The sequence below is a fragment of the Schistocerca cancellata genome, chromosome 3, assembly GCF_023864275.1.
Source record: "Schistocerca cancellata isolate TAMUIC-IGC-003103 chromosome 3, iqSchCanc2.1, whole genome shotgun sequence".
NCBI lineage: Eukaryota > Metazoa > Arthropoda > Insecta > Orthoptera > Acrididae > Schistocerca > Schistocerca cancellata.
Window position 1 is genome coordinate 382,193,150 of NC_064628.1, and position 14,059 is coordinate 382,207,208.

General features: G+C 44.5%; 1 protein-coding gene across 1 annotated transcript in view; it reads left to right on the forward strand.

Annotated features, from left to right (window-relative positions):
* The window catches only part of LOC126176721 (uncharacterized), a 622,696-nt gene that overhangs the window by 190,781 nt on the left and 417,856 nt on the right, over nucleotides 1-14,059 (forward strand). The window contains exon 2 of the mRNA XM_049923889.1: nucleotides 4,534-4,781. Coding sequence (XP_049779846.1) covers nucleotides 4,539-4,781 — 243 coding nt within the window. The 5' untranslated portion in view covers nucleotides 4,534-4,538. The remainder of the gene's footprint in view (nucleotides 1-4,533; nucleotides 4,782-14,059) is intronic.

Below are 14,059 nucleotides of genomic sequence, written 5' to 3' on the forward strand. Positions count from 1 at the left end.
TAGCTCGGTACGGGCTTTTGTCAAAGTTTCGAGAACATACCTTCACCGAAGAGTCAAGCAGTATTGCTCCCTCCTACGTATATCTCGCGAAGAGACCATGAGGATAAAATCAGAGAGATTAGAGCCCACACAGAGGCATACCGACAATCCTTCTTTCCACGAACAATACGAGACTGGAATAGAAGGGAGAACCGATAGAGGTACTGAAGGTACCCTCCGCCACACACCGTCAGGTGGCATGCGGAGTATGGATGTAGATGTAGATGTAGATAGATGAACAGTCCAAAGCATGGCCTTCCTAGTTCGCTCTATGTTGGGCAAGAAAAATCTGCAGAACCAGGGGTGCGTGTATGTTGGACACTTGACAAACACCGGAAGTCATTTTCAGACTCTGTGATTGTAAAACAATGTATGTCGGAAGTGGCAGCGGCACTTTCTGAACAGAAAAAGGAACATGTTGCTGCAATTCAAGGTATTCCATTGTCGGCAAGAAGTAATACAAGAAGAAACGAAATTTTGGGTGCTCGGACTTCTGAAGGAAGCGCCTTGCTACGCCTTAGCACTAGAAAAATCATACTACGTTGTTGATGAAGAACAAATGTCCATTTTCGTGCGATTTTTGGATATTGAAAGTAAAAGACTTAGAGAATCATTGCTAACAATATTGCTGTTGAAAGGCAAGACTCGCAGAGAGGATTTATTAAAGAATTTTGATGACTTCATGACAAAATCAAACGGTAGTTATGACAAAACTGTCTTTCAACTGCTGGGGCCCCAGTGATGATCGGGGAAGAAAAAAGACTCGTAAAGAGAATTAAAGATAAGAATGCTGTGCTACTATCTTATCAGTGCATAATTCACCAGGCAGCCATCCGTGGAAAACTTAGTGTGACGCTGAAAGAAGTAATGAACAGGTTGATCAAGTTGATTAATTTTATGAGGTCTCGTTCTGCTATTCAGCACAGATAGCTCAAACAATTTGTTGCTGAGTGTAATTCGGCGATTTCTGACTTGTTGCAGAACAACAATATTCCTTGGCTCAGTAAAGGTCACGTGATTGAATGTTTTTGGCAAATAAAAGAAGATGTAACATCTTTGTCAGAAAAATTGGATTCACAAGAAACAAGAAACCATTTGGAGTTCCTAGCAACCGAACACAGTACTCTAGCTGTGAAATTCGTGAAAGACATTTTGAAACAAAATGCGCTCAATACCGAACTACAAGAAAATCGGAAATTAATCTGTTATCTGCTACAAAGTGTGTCTTCGCTCCTTCGCAAGCTGAATATCTTTGAAAAGATATTTCAAACCAAGAAATTTTTCACTTTCTAACAATTTTTTACTATAAAATTAATTCTGAAATAGACATTTCAGTATTCTCAAATTTTATGTTAGATCTTAAGATGGAATTTGCAGCAACATTCCAAGACTTTTCAAAGGTAGAAAAGCTGATGCGATTCTTGATATCGCCTTTTCGAGGTTTTCCAACGGCAGGATGGACGGATGTGGCTGCGAAGTTGTGCCTTTCAAAGCCTTTACCTGAAATGGAGATAATACACTTGCGGAAAGACATTTCCTTGCAAATGTATGGAACTGTATCCGCTGAATAGTTTTGGAGTAAACATGTTCCCAGAGAAATGAAAAAAATGCGAAATATTAGCTGTGCACCTCGCAACACTGTTTGGCTCCACATATATTTGTGAAATTTCATTTTCAAAAATTAATTTGTTGAGGAACAAATATTGCTCAAGATTAACGGCCGCCCACCTTGAAAACACTATTCGCAAAAGCTGCTCCCCACGAGAACCTAAATTTAAGAAATTGGCTGAGGAATGAAAATGTAATTTCTCCCATTTATTTTTTGACACAAATAAAGCAGTCTATTATATATTATATTTTGTGCGTGAAAATTGAAAGAAAACAGTAGTGAATACACATTTTTGCTGAAGTTTTAATTCAATGTGCCTGTCTGTTGTATATCATGTTAGTTTGAGAATGAAAATTAAAATAAAATGATCAGTAAGCACTGCGAGTTTTTTTCATGATTTTTAAATACAAATATGCCTGCCTAGTGTATTTCATATTATTTTGTGAGTGAAAATTAAATTAAAAAATTAGTAAGGAATATGAAACTTTTCTTCTGGACCTCGAAAAAGTTTTCAAAATCATCCGGACCCTTCTGATCCCTGTTGTGTAGCATACAGCCATTTAACATGGCATAAGAATAGTGGTCGAAAAAAGCTGCTAACTCACAGGGTCCAAAGACGAGGATCACGCCTTATGAGTGACTATTGGTTTCAAACTTGACAGAAAACTGTCAGTGAATGCTGCTCTCCAACCGAACAATGAGAAGGGAACTGCTTGCAGTGGACACCTGGAGTCGGATTGTAGCCTTCCATCTGTTTACAAATTTTGCAGCAGTTTGTCCAAGTACCGTGAAATACAAATACAACACTCCAATGTTCATAATTTATATGGATTAAATTATATAGCCGGCCGTGGTGGTCTTGCGGTTCTAGGCGCTGCAGTCCGGAACCGCGGGACTGCTACGGTCGCAGGTTCGAATCCTGCCTCGGGCATGGCTGTGTGTGATGTCCTTAGGTTAGTTAGGTTTAAGTAGTTCTAAGTTCTAGGGGACTGATGACCTAAGATGTTAAGTCCCATAGTGCTCAGAGCCATTTGAACCATTTTTGATTAAATTATAAACCAGAGAATAGGTTGGTTGCCAGCACATAAAACCAAACTCTTCTGGTAAACACAGACTAATGGTGCGCTTCTAGGAATGCTGCCGAGATATTGTTTCCATTTTATGCATTATATTTGGACGACTGGCCCATTCGCCTTCTTCAAGTGGTGCGAGTTTTGTTGCTGTGTGTACTCCAACCACACTGTGAACTATTTTTGGTCTCACGCCGCTATTTATACCTGAGATCGATTACTGATGCCCACTATGCCCTTGTGTGATGCTCCTTTGGTGTTGAGAGCCTGCACTGAAATTCCTTGAAACACAGTTCTGGTATGAGTGATAGCCAGCAAGCTCTTGATAAATTAACTGTCGGACCTCAAGCCTCGTTTGAATTGAAACTTCCATCTCTGTTTATTAGTTTCTCTGACATCTTTATTTTGATAGACTTCGTAATTACGCCGTATATAGATGAAAGGTTACAATCAATCTCCAAATATACATTGCATGCAGTTCCCGTTGCAATATTTGGTTGGAAACTGATTGAGATGGGCCTGCATCCACTGATAGATTGCTGGCCAGATTTGAAGCCGACTGTCATTGCCAAGGTGCGACACTCATCTCCGGTTCCTCTGGGTTAGCAACATTTTATCACCACGACTCTTGTGCTGTGCTGGTCAGCTATGTGCCATACATCATATCTTGTTGATTCATTGGACGGTCTGCGTTGATACACTAATAAATCAGGACACTTCATTCACAGTGAGGTCACGAGTACATTCAGGCGTGATAGCTTCTTTCTGCCATTTTATCAGATCTCCATGTTGATCCATCTTACTCTGTTGATTTGTTACAGCCGAATGGCATACAAACATATCATGACACTGCCATCTGATAACAGTGGAGAGCCACATTTCTGCCTGGTACCTGGTACAAAACCTACAACGTTCCAAATGGACAAGTGTACTCTTTAAAGGGGATGACTAATATGTTGTGACTTGGCAAGATAGCCAAGCCACTATGATTGGTAGCCGAAAGGCACGCGTTAAGCTCACGCAGGCTGGCGTGAGGTCTGGAACATTTAAGGATGTTAGACTTTAGCAAAAAAGGTCGTAGCTGTTGGAATACTTAACTTTAATCCATAATTGGTGAACATCGGTCTGACGGTACATGCATCACAAGATAAACAGCAAATGATAAAGGCGCCTTGCTAGGTCGTAGCAAATGACGTAGCTGAAGGCTATGCTAACTATCGTCTCGGCAAATGAGAGAGTAATTTGTCAGTGAACCATCGCTAGCAAAGTCGGCTGTACAACTGGGGCGAGCGCTAGGAAGTGTCTCTAGACCTGCCGTGTGGCGGCGCTCGGTCTGCAATCACTGATAATGGCGACACGCGGGTCCGACGCATACTAGCGGACCGCGGCCGATTTAAAGGCTACCACCTAGCAAGTGTGGTGTCTGGCGGTGACACCACATAATATTTCCTCTAGAGAGCTTAGTTCCCAGTGGGAAAACAGTTGTGTAGTAATATAATGTGACAGAGGTTAATTTGCGGGGTGAGTAGTCTCAGTTCTTTTCTTTGTGGTCTTAATTCCATCCTGAAACAAACCCGCCATGTGAGTCAATAGATAAATGAACAGGTTGATTCTTGTATACTCTTCCTCTCTTGGTGAGTTTTCCTCTGGCTCCGCCTATGCTTCATTTGTCTTTCTGTATGAATAGCAACCTGTATTTTTTTCTTTCGAGAAATAAATAGAATACATCAGATGCCTACACACTATACACTGGTATTTTTTAAACGGCTTACAATATATCGTTATGACTGTATAAGTATGTATTTGCTTTTCCAGGAAACATGTCTGCTGAAAAAGAGGCGATGTCGGGCGAGAAGGACAGGATGTTGGACGAGAAGGACAAGATGACGACGGAGCGCCTGGTGGCTTACCGGCGGAAGCGATCCGAGCGGAAAAGGAAGAAGGCGACGGCGGCGGCGGCGGAGAAGCAGAGAATCGCCGCCGAAGAGCGCCGGGCGCCGCGGCTGGTGGCGCCCGATGGCGGCTGGGGCTGGGTCGTCGTGCTCGGCGTCAGCGTCGTCAACGTGAGTACTGACCGGCTGTAGTCTACTTGCCTGTAGTCCGCAGCTGAGCAGAATGTGACATCAGGCGGCTGACATAGTTTTATAATTTTACTTTACACGCCCAATTCCAAAGGACCAAAAAGAGGAGCAAACCTCCATGGTCATGGAACGTGCCAGTACATAAAATTACGAAAGAAAAGTAACAACAGATAAATTAAAATGTTTATGAATTCTAAGAATACGACAAGGCAAAGGCCTTGCCACAGTGGTAATATCAGTTCCTGTCAGATCACTGAATTTAAGCGCTGTTGGGCTGGGCTAGCACTTGGACAGGTGACCATTCAATCTGCCGAGCACTGTTGGCAAGTGGGGTGCACTCAGCCCCCTTGTGAGGCAAAATGAGGAGCTACCTGATTGAGAAGTAGCGGCTCCAGTCTCGTAAACTGACTTGCTGCTGGGAGAGCAGTGTGCTGACCACAGTACCCCCCACCGTATCCGCATCCAGTGACGCCTGTGGTCTGAGGAAGACACGGTGATTGGTCGGTACCGTTGCGCCTTCATGGCCTGTTCAGGAGGAGTTTACTTATTTTAGTTTTAAGACGACAAGCCTTAAGATTATATAAACGCAATCAACAATATAACACAAGAACCAGCTGAATTTTTAAGGCACTTCTTGACAGAATAAGAGTGACACATGAGGAAACTATTCAGTTTATATGAGACAGCGCGTATGTTACTGCTAAGACTTTTGAATTCTTGTGGTAGCTTATTGAAAATGGATGCAGCGTGCCTTTCTGCACAAGGGTTAAGGAAGTGCGATTCAAATGTACACTGCATTTCGACCTGATATTAACGGAGTGACAACTGCTAATTCTCAGGACTAAGCTGATATTGTTGACAAGAAATGACATTAAAGAACATATGTATTGAGAGGCCAATGCCAGAATACCCAGTCTAATGAACAGGAGTCGACAAGAGGTTTGCAAACTTGCACCACTTACTGCCTGAACCATCGATTTCTGAGCCAAAAACACCCATTGAGAATGGGAAGAGTTGCCCCAAAATATAATACCATATGTCGTAAGTGAACGAAAATAAGCAGACTAGCAAGTAAAAGCAGACTACTTTTCGTGTTAAATTATCACTTATGTCACATACTGTTCTAATAGTAAAAATGGCAACATTAAGTCTTTGGACAAGAGGCTGAATATGGGCTTTCCACAACAGTTTACTATCTACCTGGACACATAGAAATTTGAACTGTTCAGTCTCATTAATCATCCGCCCGCCCTGTGTAATTATAACGTTAAGTTTTGTTGTATTGTTTCTTAGAAACAGTAATTTAGCATTAGTTTATTTTCTACAAGCCTTGAACTTATGTCTTCAACTGCACTATCTGAAACAGTGCCAGTGTTCCACACAAGGTCTTCACTACAAAGCTAATGTCATGAGCAAACAGAAATATTTTACAATCACCTGTAATACTAGAGGGTATATCATTTATATAAATAAGGAACATGAGTGGCCCCATCAATTATCCCTGGAGCTCCCCCCCCCCCCCCCCCGCCCATCTAATCGTTTCCTAATCAGACCCTACATCAGAGCCATTCTCAATAGTGTAGAAAATTAGAAAGTGACCTCTTGCAGTCTAGTCATGAAGTTAGAGGTGAACCAGTTGTGAGGTGCTCCTGGTATTCCATAATGGTGCAACAGCAGGAGCAATTTTCGTGATCGACACAGGTCAGTGCCTTACTTAAATAAAAAAAGATGACTAGCGTCCGAAACCTCTTGCTTAATCCCTCCAATACCTCACAGGGAAAAGAGAATATAGAATTTTCAGTTGTTCACCACTTCTAAAATCAAACTACACATTTGACGTCAGATTACGTGAAATCAAATGATCAGTTACCCTTACATACACAGCCCTTTCAATAACTTGAGCAAACACTGATGGCATGCTAATAGATCTAAAATTGTCTACATTATCCCTTTCTCCCTTTTTATAAAGCAGCTTAACTAATGAGTACTTTAATCATTCAGGAAACTGCCCATTCCTAAAGGAAAAATTAATGTGGCTAAGAACAGGATTAACGCATGCAGCACAGTATTTTAGTATTCTGCTAGATACTCCATCATATCCATGAGAATCCTGAGTTTTAAGTGATTTAATTTTTGACTCAGCCCCCTGTTTGTCAGTATCTCAGAAGAGTATTTCAGGTATTAGTCTCAGAAAGTCATTTTCCAAGAGAGTTATACACTCCTGGAAATTGAAATAAGAACACCGTGAATTCATTGTCCCAGGAAGGGGAAACTTTATTGACACATTCCTGGGGTCAGATACATCACATGATCACACTGACAGAACCACAGGCACATAGACACAGGCAACAGAGCATGCACAATGTCGGCACTAGTACAGTGTATATCCACCTTTCGCAGCAATGCAGGCTGCTATTCTCCCATGGAGACGATCGTAGAGATGCTGGATGTAGTCCTGTGGAACGGCTTGCCATGCCATTTCCACCTGGCGCCTCAGTTGGACCAGCGTTCGTGCTGGACGTGCAGACCGCGTGAGACGACGCTTCATCCAGTCCCAAACATGCTCAATGGGGGACAGATCCGGAGATCTTGCTGGCCAGGGTAGTTGACTTACACCTTCTAGAGCACGTTGGGTGGCACGGGATACATGCGGACGTGCATTGTCCTGTTGGAACAGCAAGTTCCCTTGCCGGTCTAGGAATGGTAGAACGATGGGTTCGATGACGGTTTGGATGTACCGTGCACTATTCAGTGTCCCCTCGACGATCACCAGTGGTGTACGGCCAGTGTAGGAGATCGCTCCCCACACCATGATGCCGGGTGTTGACCCTGTGTGCCTCGGTCGTATGCAGTCCTGATTGTGGCGCTCACCTGCACGGCGCCAAACACGCATACGACCATCATTGGCACCAAAGCAGAAGCGACTCTCATCGCTGAAGACGACACATCTCCATTCGTCCCTCCATTCACGCCTGTCGCGACACCACTGGAGGCGGGCTGCACGATGTTGGGGCGTGAGCGGAAGACGGCCTAACGGTGTGCGGGACCGTAGCCCAGCTTCATGGAGACGGTTGCGAATGGTCCTCGCCGATACCCCAGGAGCAACAGTGTCCCTAATTTGCTGGGAAATGGCGGTGCGGTCCCCTACGGCACTGCGTAGGATCCTACGGTCTTGGCGTGCATCCGTGCGTCGCTGCGGTCCGGTCCCAGGTCGACGGGCACGTGCACCTTCCGCCGACCACTGGCGACAACATCGATGTACTGTGGAGACCTCACGCCCCACGTGTTGAGCAATTCGGCGGTACGTCCACCCGGCCTCCCGCATGCCCACTATACGCCCTCGCTCAAAGTCCGTCAACTGCACATACGGTTCACGTCCACGCTGTCGCGGCATGCTACCAGTGTTAAAGACTGCGATGGAGCTCCGTATGCCACGGCAAACTGGCTGACACTGACGGCGGCGGTGCACAAATGCTGCGCAGCTAGCGCCATTCGACAGCCAACACCGCGGTTCCTGGTGTGTCCGCTGTGCCGTGCGTGTGATCATTGCTTGTACAGCCCTCTCGCAGTGTCAGGAGCAAGTATGGTGGGTCTGACACATCGGTGTCAATGTGTTCTTTTTTCTATTTCCAGGAGTGTATTATTCACTGTAGAATCTAAATTTGTTTTTAATTTACCAGCAATGCTCAGAAAATGATTATTAAATACTGAACATAAGTTTGACTTATCAGTAATAAAAATATTTTTACTACGAACTGACTTTATCCTGTCCACCATGTGCTGCTGAGCAGTCAGTTGCTTCACAAACGACCATATGGTTTCAATTTTGTACTGGGAATTACCTATTCAAATTGTGTACACTGAACTCTGTGCCTTTCTTATAACATTAAGCACCTTACAGTACTGTTTGTAATGAGCTACTCAGGCTCAATTGTGACTATGTCTAACATTTTGATCTAATTGCCACATTGTTCTGATCCCACTAGACAGCCACTCATGTTGCCTTTTACTGCTAGTACTCTGTTTTGCACGTTATAATGGAAAGCAACTTCCAAAGAGCATGAGAAATGTGTTAAGGAAAGCATTACATTTGTCATCTATGTTGTGAGCACTGGAAACAAGCTGTCACTCTTGTTCCTTAACAAGGTTTAAAAAAATCTCTACTGCCATTGGTTCAAATGGTTCTGAGCACTATGGGACTTAACGTCTGAGGTCATCAGTCCCCTAGAACTTAGAACTACTTAAACCTAACTAACTTAAGGACATCACACACACACCCATGCCCGAGGCAGGATTCGAACCTGCGACCGTAGCGGTCGCGCGGTTCCAGACTGTAGCGCCTAGAACCGCTCGGCCACTTCGGCCACTGCCGTTGGATCTGCTTTTCCACATAGTGCGAAATTATATGTAACTATTATTTGAGTACAGAAACCTTTCAGTGTTAAAATTTGTGCGTCATGGTCTGAAAGGCCATTCACCATTTTACTAATGCAATGCCCATCACATACAAAATTAATATTGACGTCACCACATATAACTAATTTTTGGTACTTCCTATGAAGTGGACCAAGAACAGAAGTGCTCTGAAGTCAGAGATAGTGGACCTACAAATAACAGCAATTAGAAGTTTAGTTTCACGAAATTCAACTTTCCCTGCACAACATTCAAATGCCTGTTCAGGGAAGTGTTTTGATACGTCTACAGACTCAAATAGAATACTACTTCCCCACTCCGCAAGGAATTCCTTGAAAAATAGGCAGTTAATCTGTATCCTGGTAAAGGAAGCCTCTGAATCGTCACAGTATTTGAGTGGTACTCTGATATACCAATAGTGTCCAAAGTCAGAATCTATAAGTAGTTTTATACGCCCGCTAAACCCGCTGCGCAGATCAGGTGATTAGGATTGTGGGAGGGGCCAAGTAATGTGTCGGTCAGTTTCACCTCAAAATTGTAATTTAATAACACATTTACAACTAAAGCGGCACATAGCCTAACTTTTACAACTACGAGTCTCAAACTCCAAAACTTTCATGGCTGAAGGCCTCCAAACAAGAAATATTAAAAGTCAACAAGGTAAATTTCAAGTGACTAAAGACACACAAATACAATTACAAATAAAATAATTAAAATATGTATCTATCACAGCTAGGCTTAAAGCCTCAAGGCAAAAGTAGATAGACAAACATAAACAAGATGCAACATAAACGGCTGAAGACCCACAATAAAATTTTCAAGATTTTAAAATAAATTACAATAACCTTTCAAAGGCAGAAGGCTGCAATGTTTTCGCTTAAAGGGTAATTTTAAGAATAAGGTCTTAAGCGGCTGCGGGCTCACAATTGATGTTCCAAAATTCAAAAATACCATAAACCTTTAAGGGCAGAAGGCCGCAATGTTTAAGCTTGGAAGGTAATTTTAAGAATAAGGTTCCAAGCGGCCGAAGGCCTACAATTAATTTTCCAAAATTTTTAAAAAATATAACCATAAACCTTAAGTTTTAAGTATCTGAAACTGCACTAAAAGAAAAGACAACACAACGGCAATAACCTTTCAGCAAATATCCACTTGGCCGGAATTCAAACTTACTTATACGTGGGTGAAGACCTTTAATTTACATAAATCACAGTAAAACCAAGAATTTTTTTAATCATTGGCTATGATAGATTATAAACAAACAATTAAACATCGGTGGGAAAGACAGTAAAGACAACAGCACTCAGAAGCCTCCACGGGGTCGGTCTGCCCTCGTTCACTTAGGTGATGGTTCAAATGGCTCTAAGCACTATGGGACTTAACTGCTGAGGTCATCAGTCCCCTAGAACTTAGAACTACTTAAACCTAACTAACCTAGGGACATCACACACATCCATGCCCGAGGCAGGATTCGAACCTGCGACCGTAGCGGTCGCGCGGTTCCAGACTGCAGCGCCTAGAACCGCACGGCCACACCGGCCGGCTCACTTAGGTGAGACAGGTGGTGAGCCCAACTACACTTGACCCGTTGGAACTCAACCAAGGCGGCTGCTACGGTCGCAGGTTCAAATCCTGCCTCGGGCATGGATGTGTATGATGTCCTAAGGTTAGTTAGGTTTAAGTAGTTCTAAGTTCTAGGGGACTGATGAACTCAGATGTTAAGTCCCATAGTGCTCAGAGCCATTTGAACCATTTGAACCATTTGAACCAACCAAGGGACAGCCACGGACCGACCGACAAAACGACATGCTTGCCACCAATCGGTACATGAGAACTCAAACACAAAATGTTGTGGACCTAATTATCCACAATCAAATATGTATATGTATTAAGCTATCAAAACTACACACCATGTTGGACAGCGACAACAGCTGAGGAAAGACACTGCCTGAAATTACGTTAGTGGTCAGGGCAGGTAACCGGAACACTAACGGCCAGAAGGCAGAAAATTCCGCTGGTACACTTGAATTGTAGTCAACCAATATAGATAATTCCACCGCATGGTGGCTAAATTTCAGCAATATAAACATTCGGTGTTGCTCACAGGAAAACCTCCCCAACAGCGAATCACCGAAACGAACCACACAACATGAATGGACGTGGCTTGGGTACTTGAAACACCACTCAACTTTGACGTCCTGAGTCGGTGAGCCACGAAGCTCGTAGTGATCAGACAGCTCTACACACGCTCCGACACTGCGCAGGGACCGCCAGCGGACCCAGTCGACTGCACCACGCGGAGATATCCTCCCTGGTCCGCACCAACCGACCGACTCCTCTCAGAATAACATCTAAAATAGTCGTTAGTGGAAATAACGCCAACTACACACACAACCTGACAAACACTTGCACGAAGACCTGAACGATACCCAACAGTAACTAAGCACGCACGAAGACAAATCAGGAGTCGATGCACACACACACAGCCGACTATGAACGATCGGAGACCCAAAATGCGTCGTCCGGTAGGACGACCGACCGACGATCCACCAAGACCGTGGCCTGGCTCAAGTGATGTGTGGCAGCAATGGTCGGGCGAGCCATGTCGACGCAGACGTCACTGCTGCTCCAACCTGACTGCACTAGTGCCGCATTACAACTCCCCGACTGGCAGGTCCGGACTGCAGTCCAGATGCGTTCCAACTCACTGGCAGCGCGAACCCGCGACCCGAACTGGCCTACAACAGACAACGACTGGGAAGTAATAGCAGTCGAGAAAGATACTACGAGAGGGGATGTATCGATACGCGCTGTTAGCGTCGCTCATGGTCAGGCAAAGCAGCAACTCAGTGACACCAGCAATTTAAATTAACGAGTGAGGTGGAAGTACGTTAAAAACAGGGTGTAAAATACATGATGGTGGGAACATGAGCCACGCACGGCTCACAGTTCATTACGTTTCTCTCTAACTCCTCTTACATTTTGATGAAATGTGCTAATTCCATCACTACTTGGATTCCTGACTGTCTTTGAAGGGCCGGCCGATGTGGCCGTGCGGTTAAAGGCGCTGCAGTCTGGAACCGCAAGACCGCTACGGTCGCAGGTTCGAATCCTGCCTCGGGCATGGATGTTTGTGATGTCCTTAGGTTAGTTAGGTTTAACTAGTTCTAAGTTCTAGGGGACTAATGACCTCGGCAGTTGAGTCCCATAGTGCTCAGAGCCATTTGAACCATTTGTCTTTGAAGGTGATTCCTTTGTTCGAGATTTCTTTTAAACAGGGACAAATGTCAGCTGACTTCAGTCTAAAAAACGGTGCACCTGTAACACCAATTACTGCAGGAATTTTTCCATGAGTGATCGCACCACAGACCACCTCACTGTCACCAATAAATTTTGCCAATCTCCCCTTCCCATACCTACTGAGGTGCAAGCATTTTCATGACTGCAATGCCGGCAGCAGTGGCCGAGCGGTTCTAGGCGCTTCAGTCCGGAACCGCGACCGCTACGGTCGCAGGTTCGAATCCTTCCTCGGGCTTGGATATGTGTGATCTCAGGTTAGTTCGGTTTAAGTAGTTCTAAGTTCTAGGGGACTGATGACCTCAGGTGTTAAGTCCTTCAGTCCCATAGTGCTCAGAGCCATTTGACCATGACTGCAGCTACAGCAACAGTGTAAGTATAGGACCAACATGTAGAGGTCTGAGTGATGTAGGTACACTACTCAACACAAAGTATCATTTTGTCGAAACCTGGTAATTGTCTGTCTTTGCGACGTAGAAGTTTGAAATTTGGTGCTGACATGCCTACCAGCTTCCTGTGTAACGACCCAAAATCATGGCACCTTGCTACAACACCCTCGGGATCGGCGACTTTTCAAACTGTGACGAATCGACACATCCGGAAAAAGGCCAGAGCTCAGAAGTTCATGTGCGGTGTACGGTGGGTTAATGACGTCACATTGGCACCAAATTGCACCACACTTCTGTCTAACGCTACCGCGGAAGAGTCATTCGATGGGAGGGTCGCCGCAGCCAATCTTACCCACATCTCACCAGTTCTTTTGACGCCTCCACAGTTGAGGTCCGAGCCGCGACGCCCAGCAATGAAACCACGCTGTTTTCTTGTAGGTGGGCAAGCAAAACATTTCAGACGTACTGGTGCTCAGAGTGGGCACGAGAAGTCCTCAGGGGAGTGCAATAAGGTACATCAATGAAATCATCCCTTTCTTTGAGGCGTTAATTCTCACAGATTGCACGATTGAAAATGACAGTTTGCTGTGTGATGAGCAACAGGGTGGCGTTCTCGACAACCACTGACACAGCTGACACGCCCTGGACGATTCGACCCTTCTGTAAGGACATCGTGGGGCTGAAAATCTGCTGAAGGTTTGCACGCCTTTGGAGTGCAGTGTGACTGCAGTTTTTTCTATGGTGTACAGGCTGAAACCACTAGTGACCGTTTCAAAATCATTCGATGAAATCTGAATGAGAGTCGAAGCAGTGAAGGGTACTTGTTCTTTTGCAGTCGACCTGCTGTGAAGTGATGACAGGGTGCTGTGACATTGGCACATGCGTGAATAAAACACCAAAGGACCCATCTAAGATCTTGCAGTTTGGTAGGACGCTCAGCACCATCCACCCTCCTTTGTTACAGGTTGCCTCTGTACAGGTACATTTTTAAAATGCTCAACATAGTTCTAGATACCTACAGAGAGCCTAAGCTGCTGCCCACGTGAGCAGGCATGCAGAAATGGAGAGGTGTCTGTGTTCAAATGGTTCAAATGGCTCTGAGCACTATAGGACTCAACTTCTGAGGTCATTAGTCCCCTAGAACATAGAAATGGTTAAACC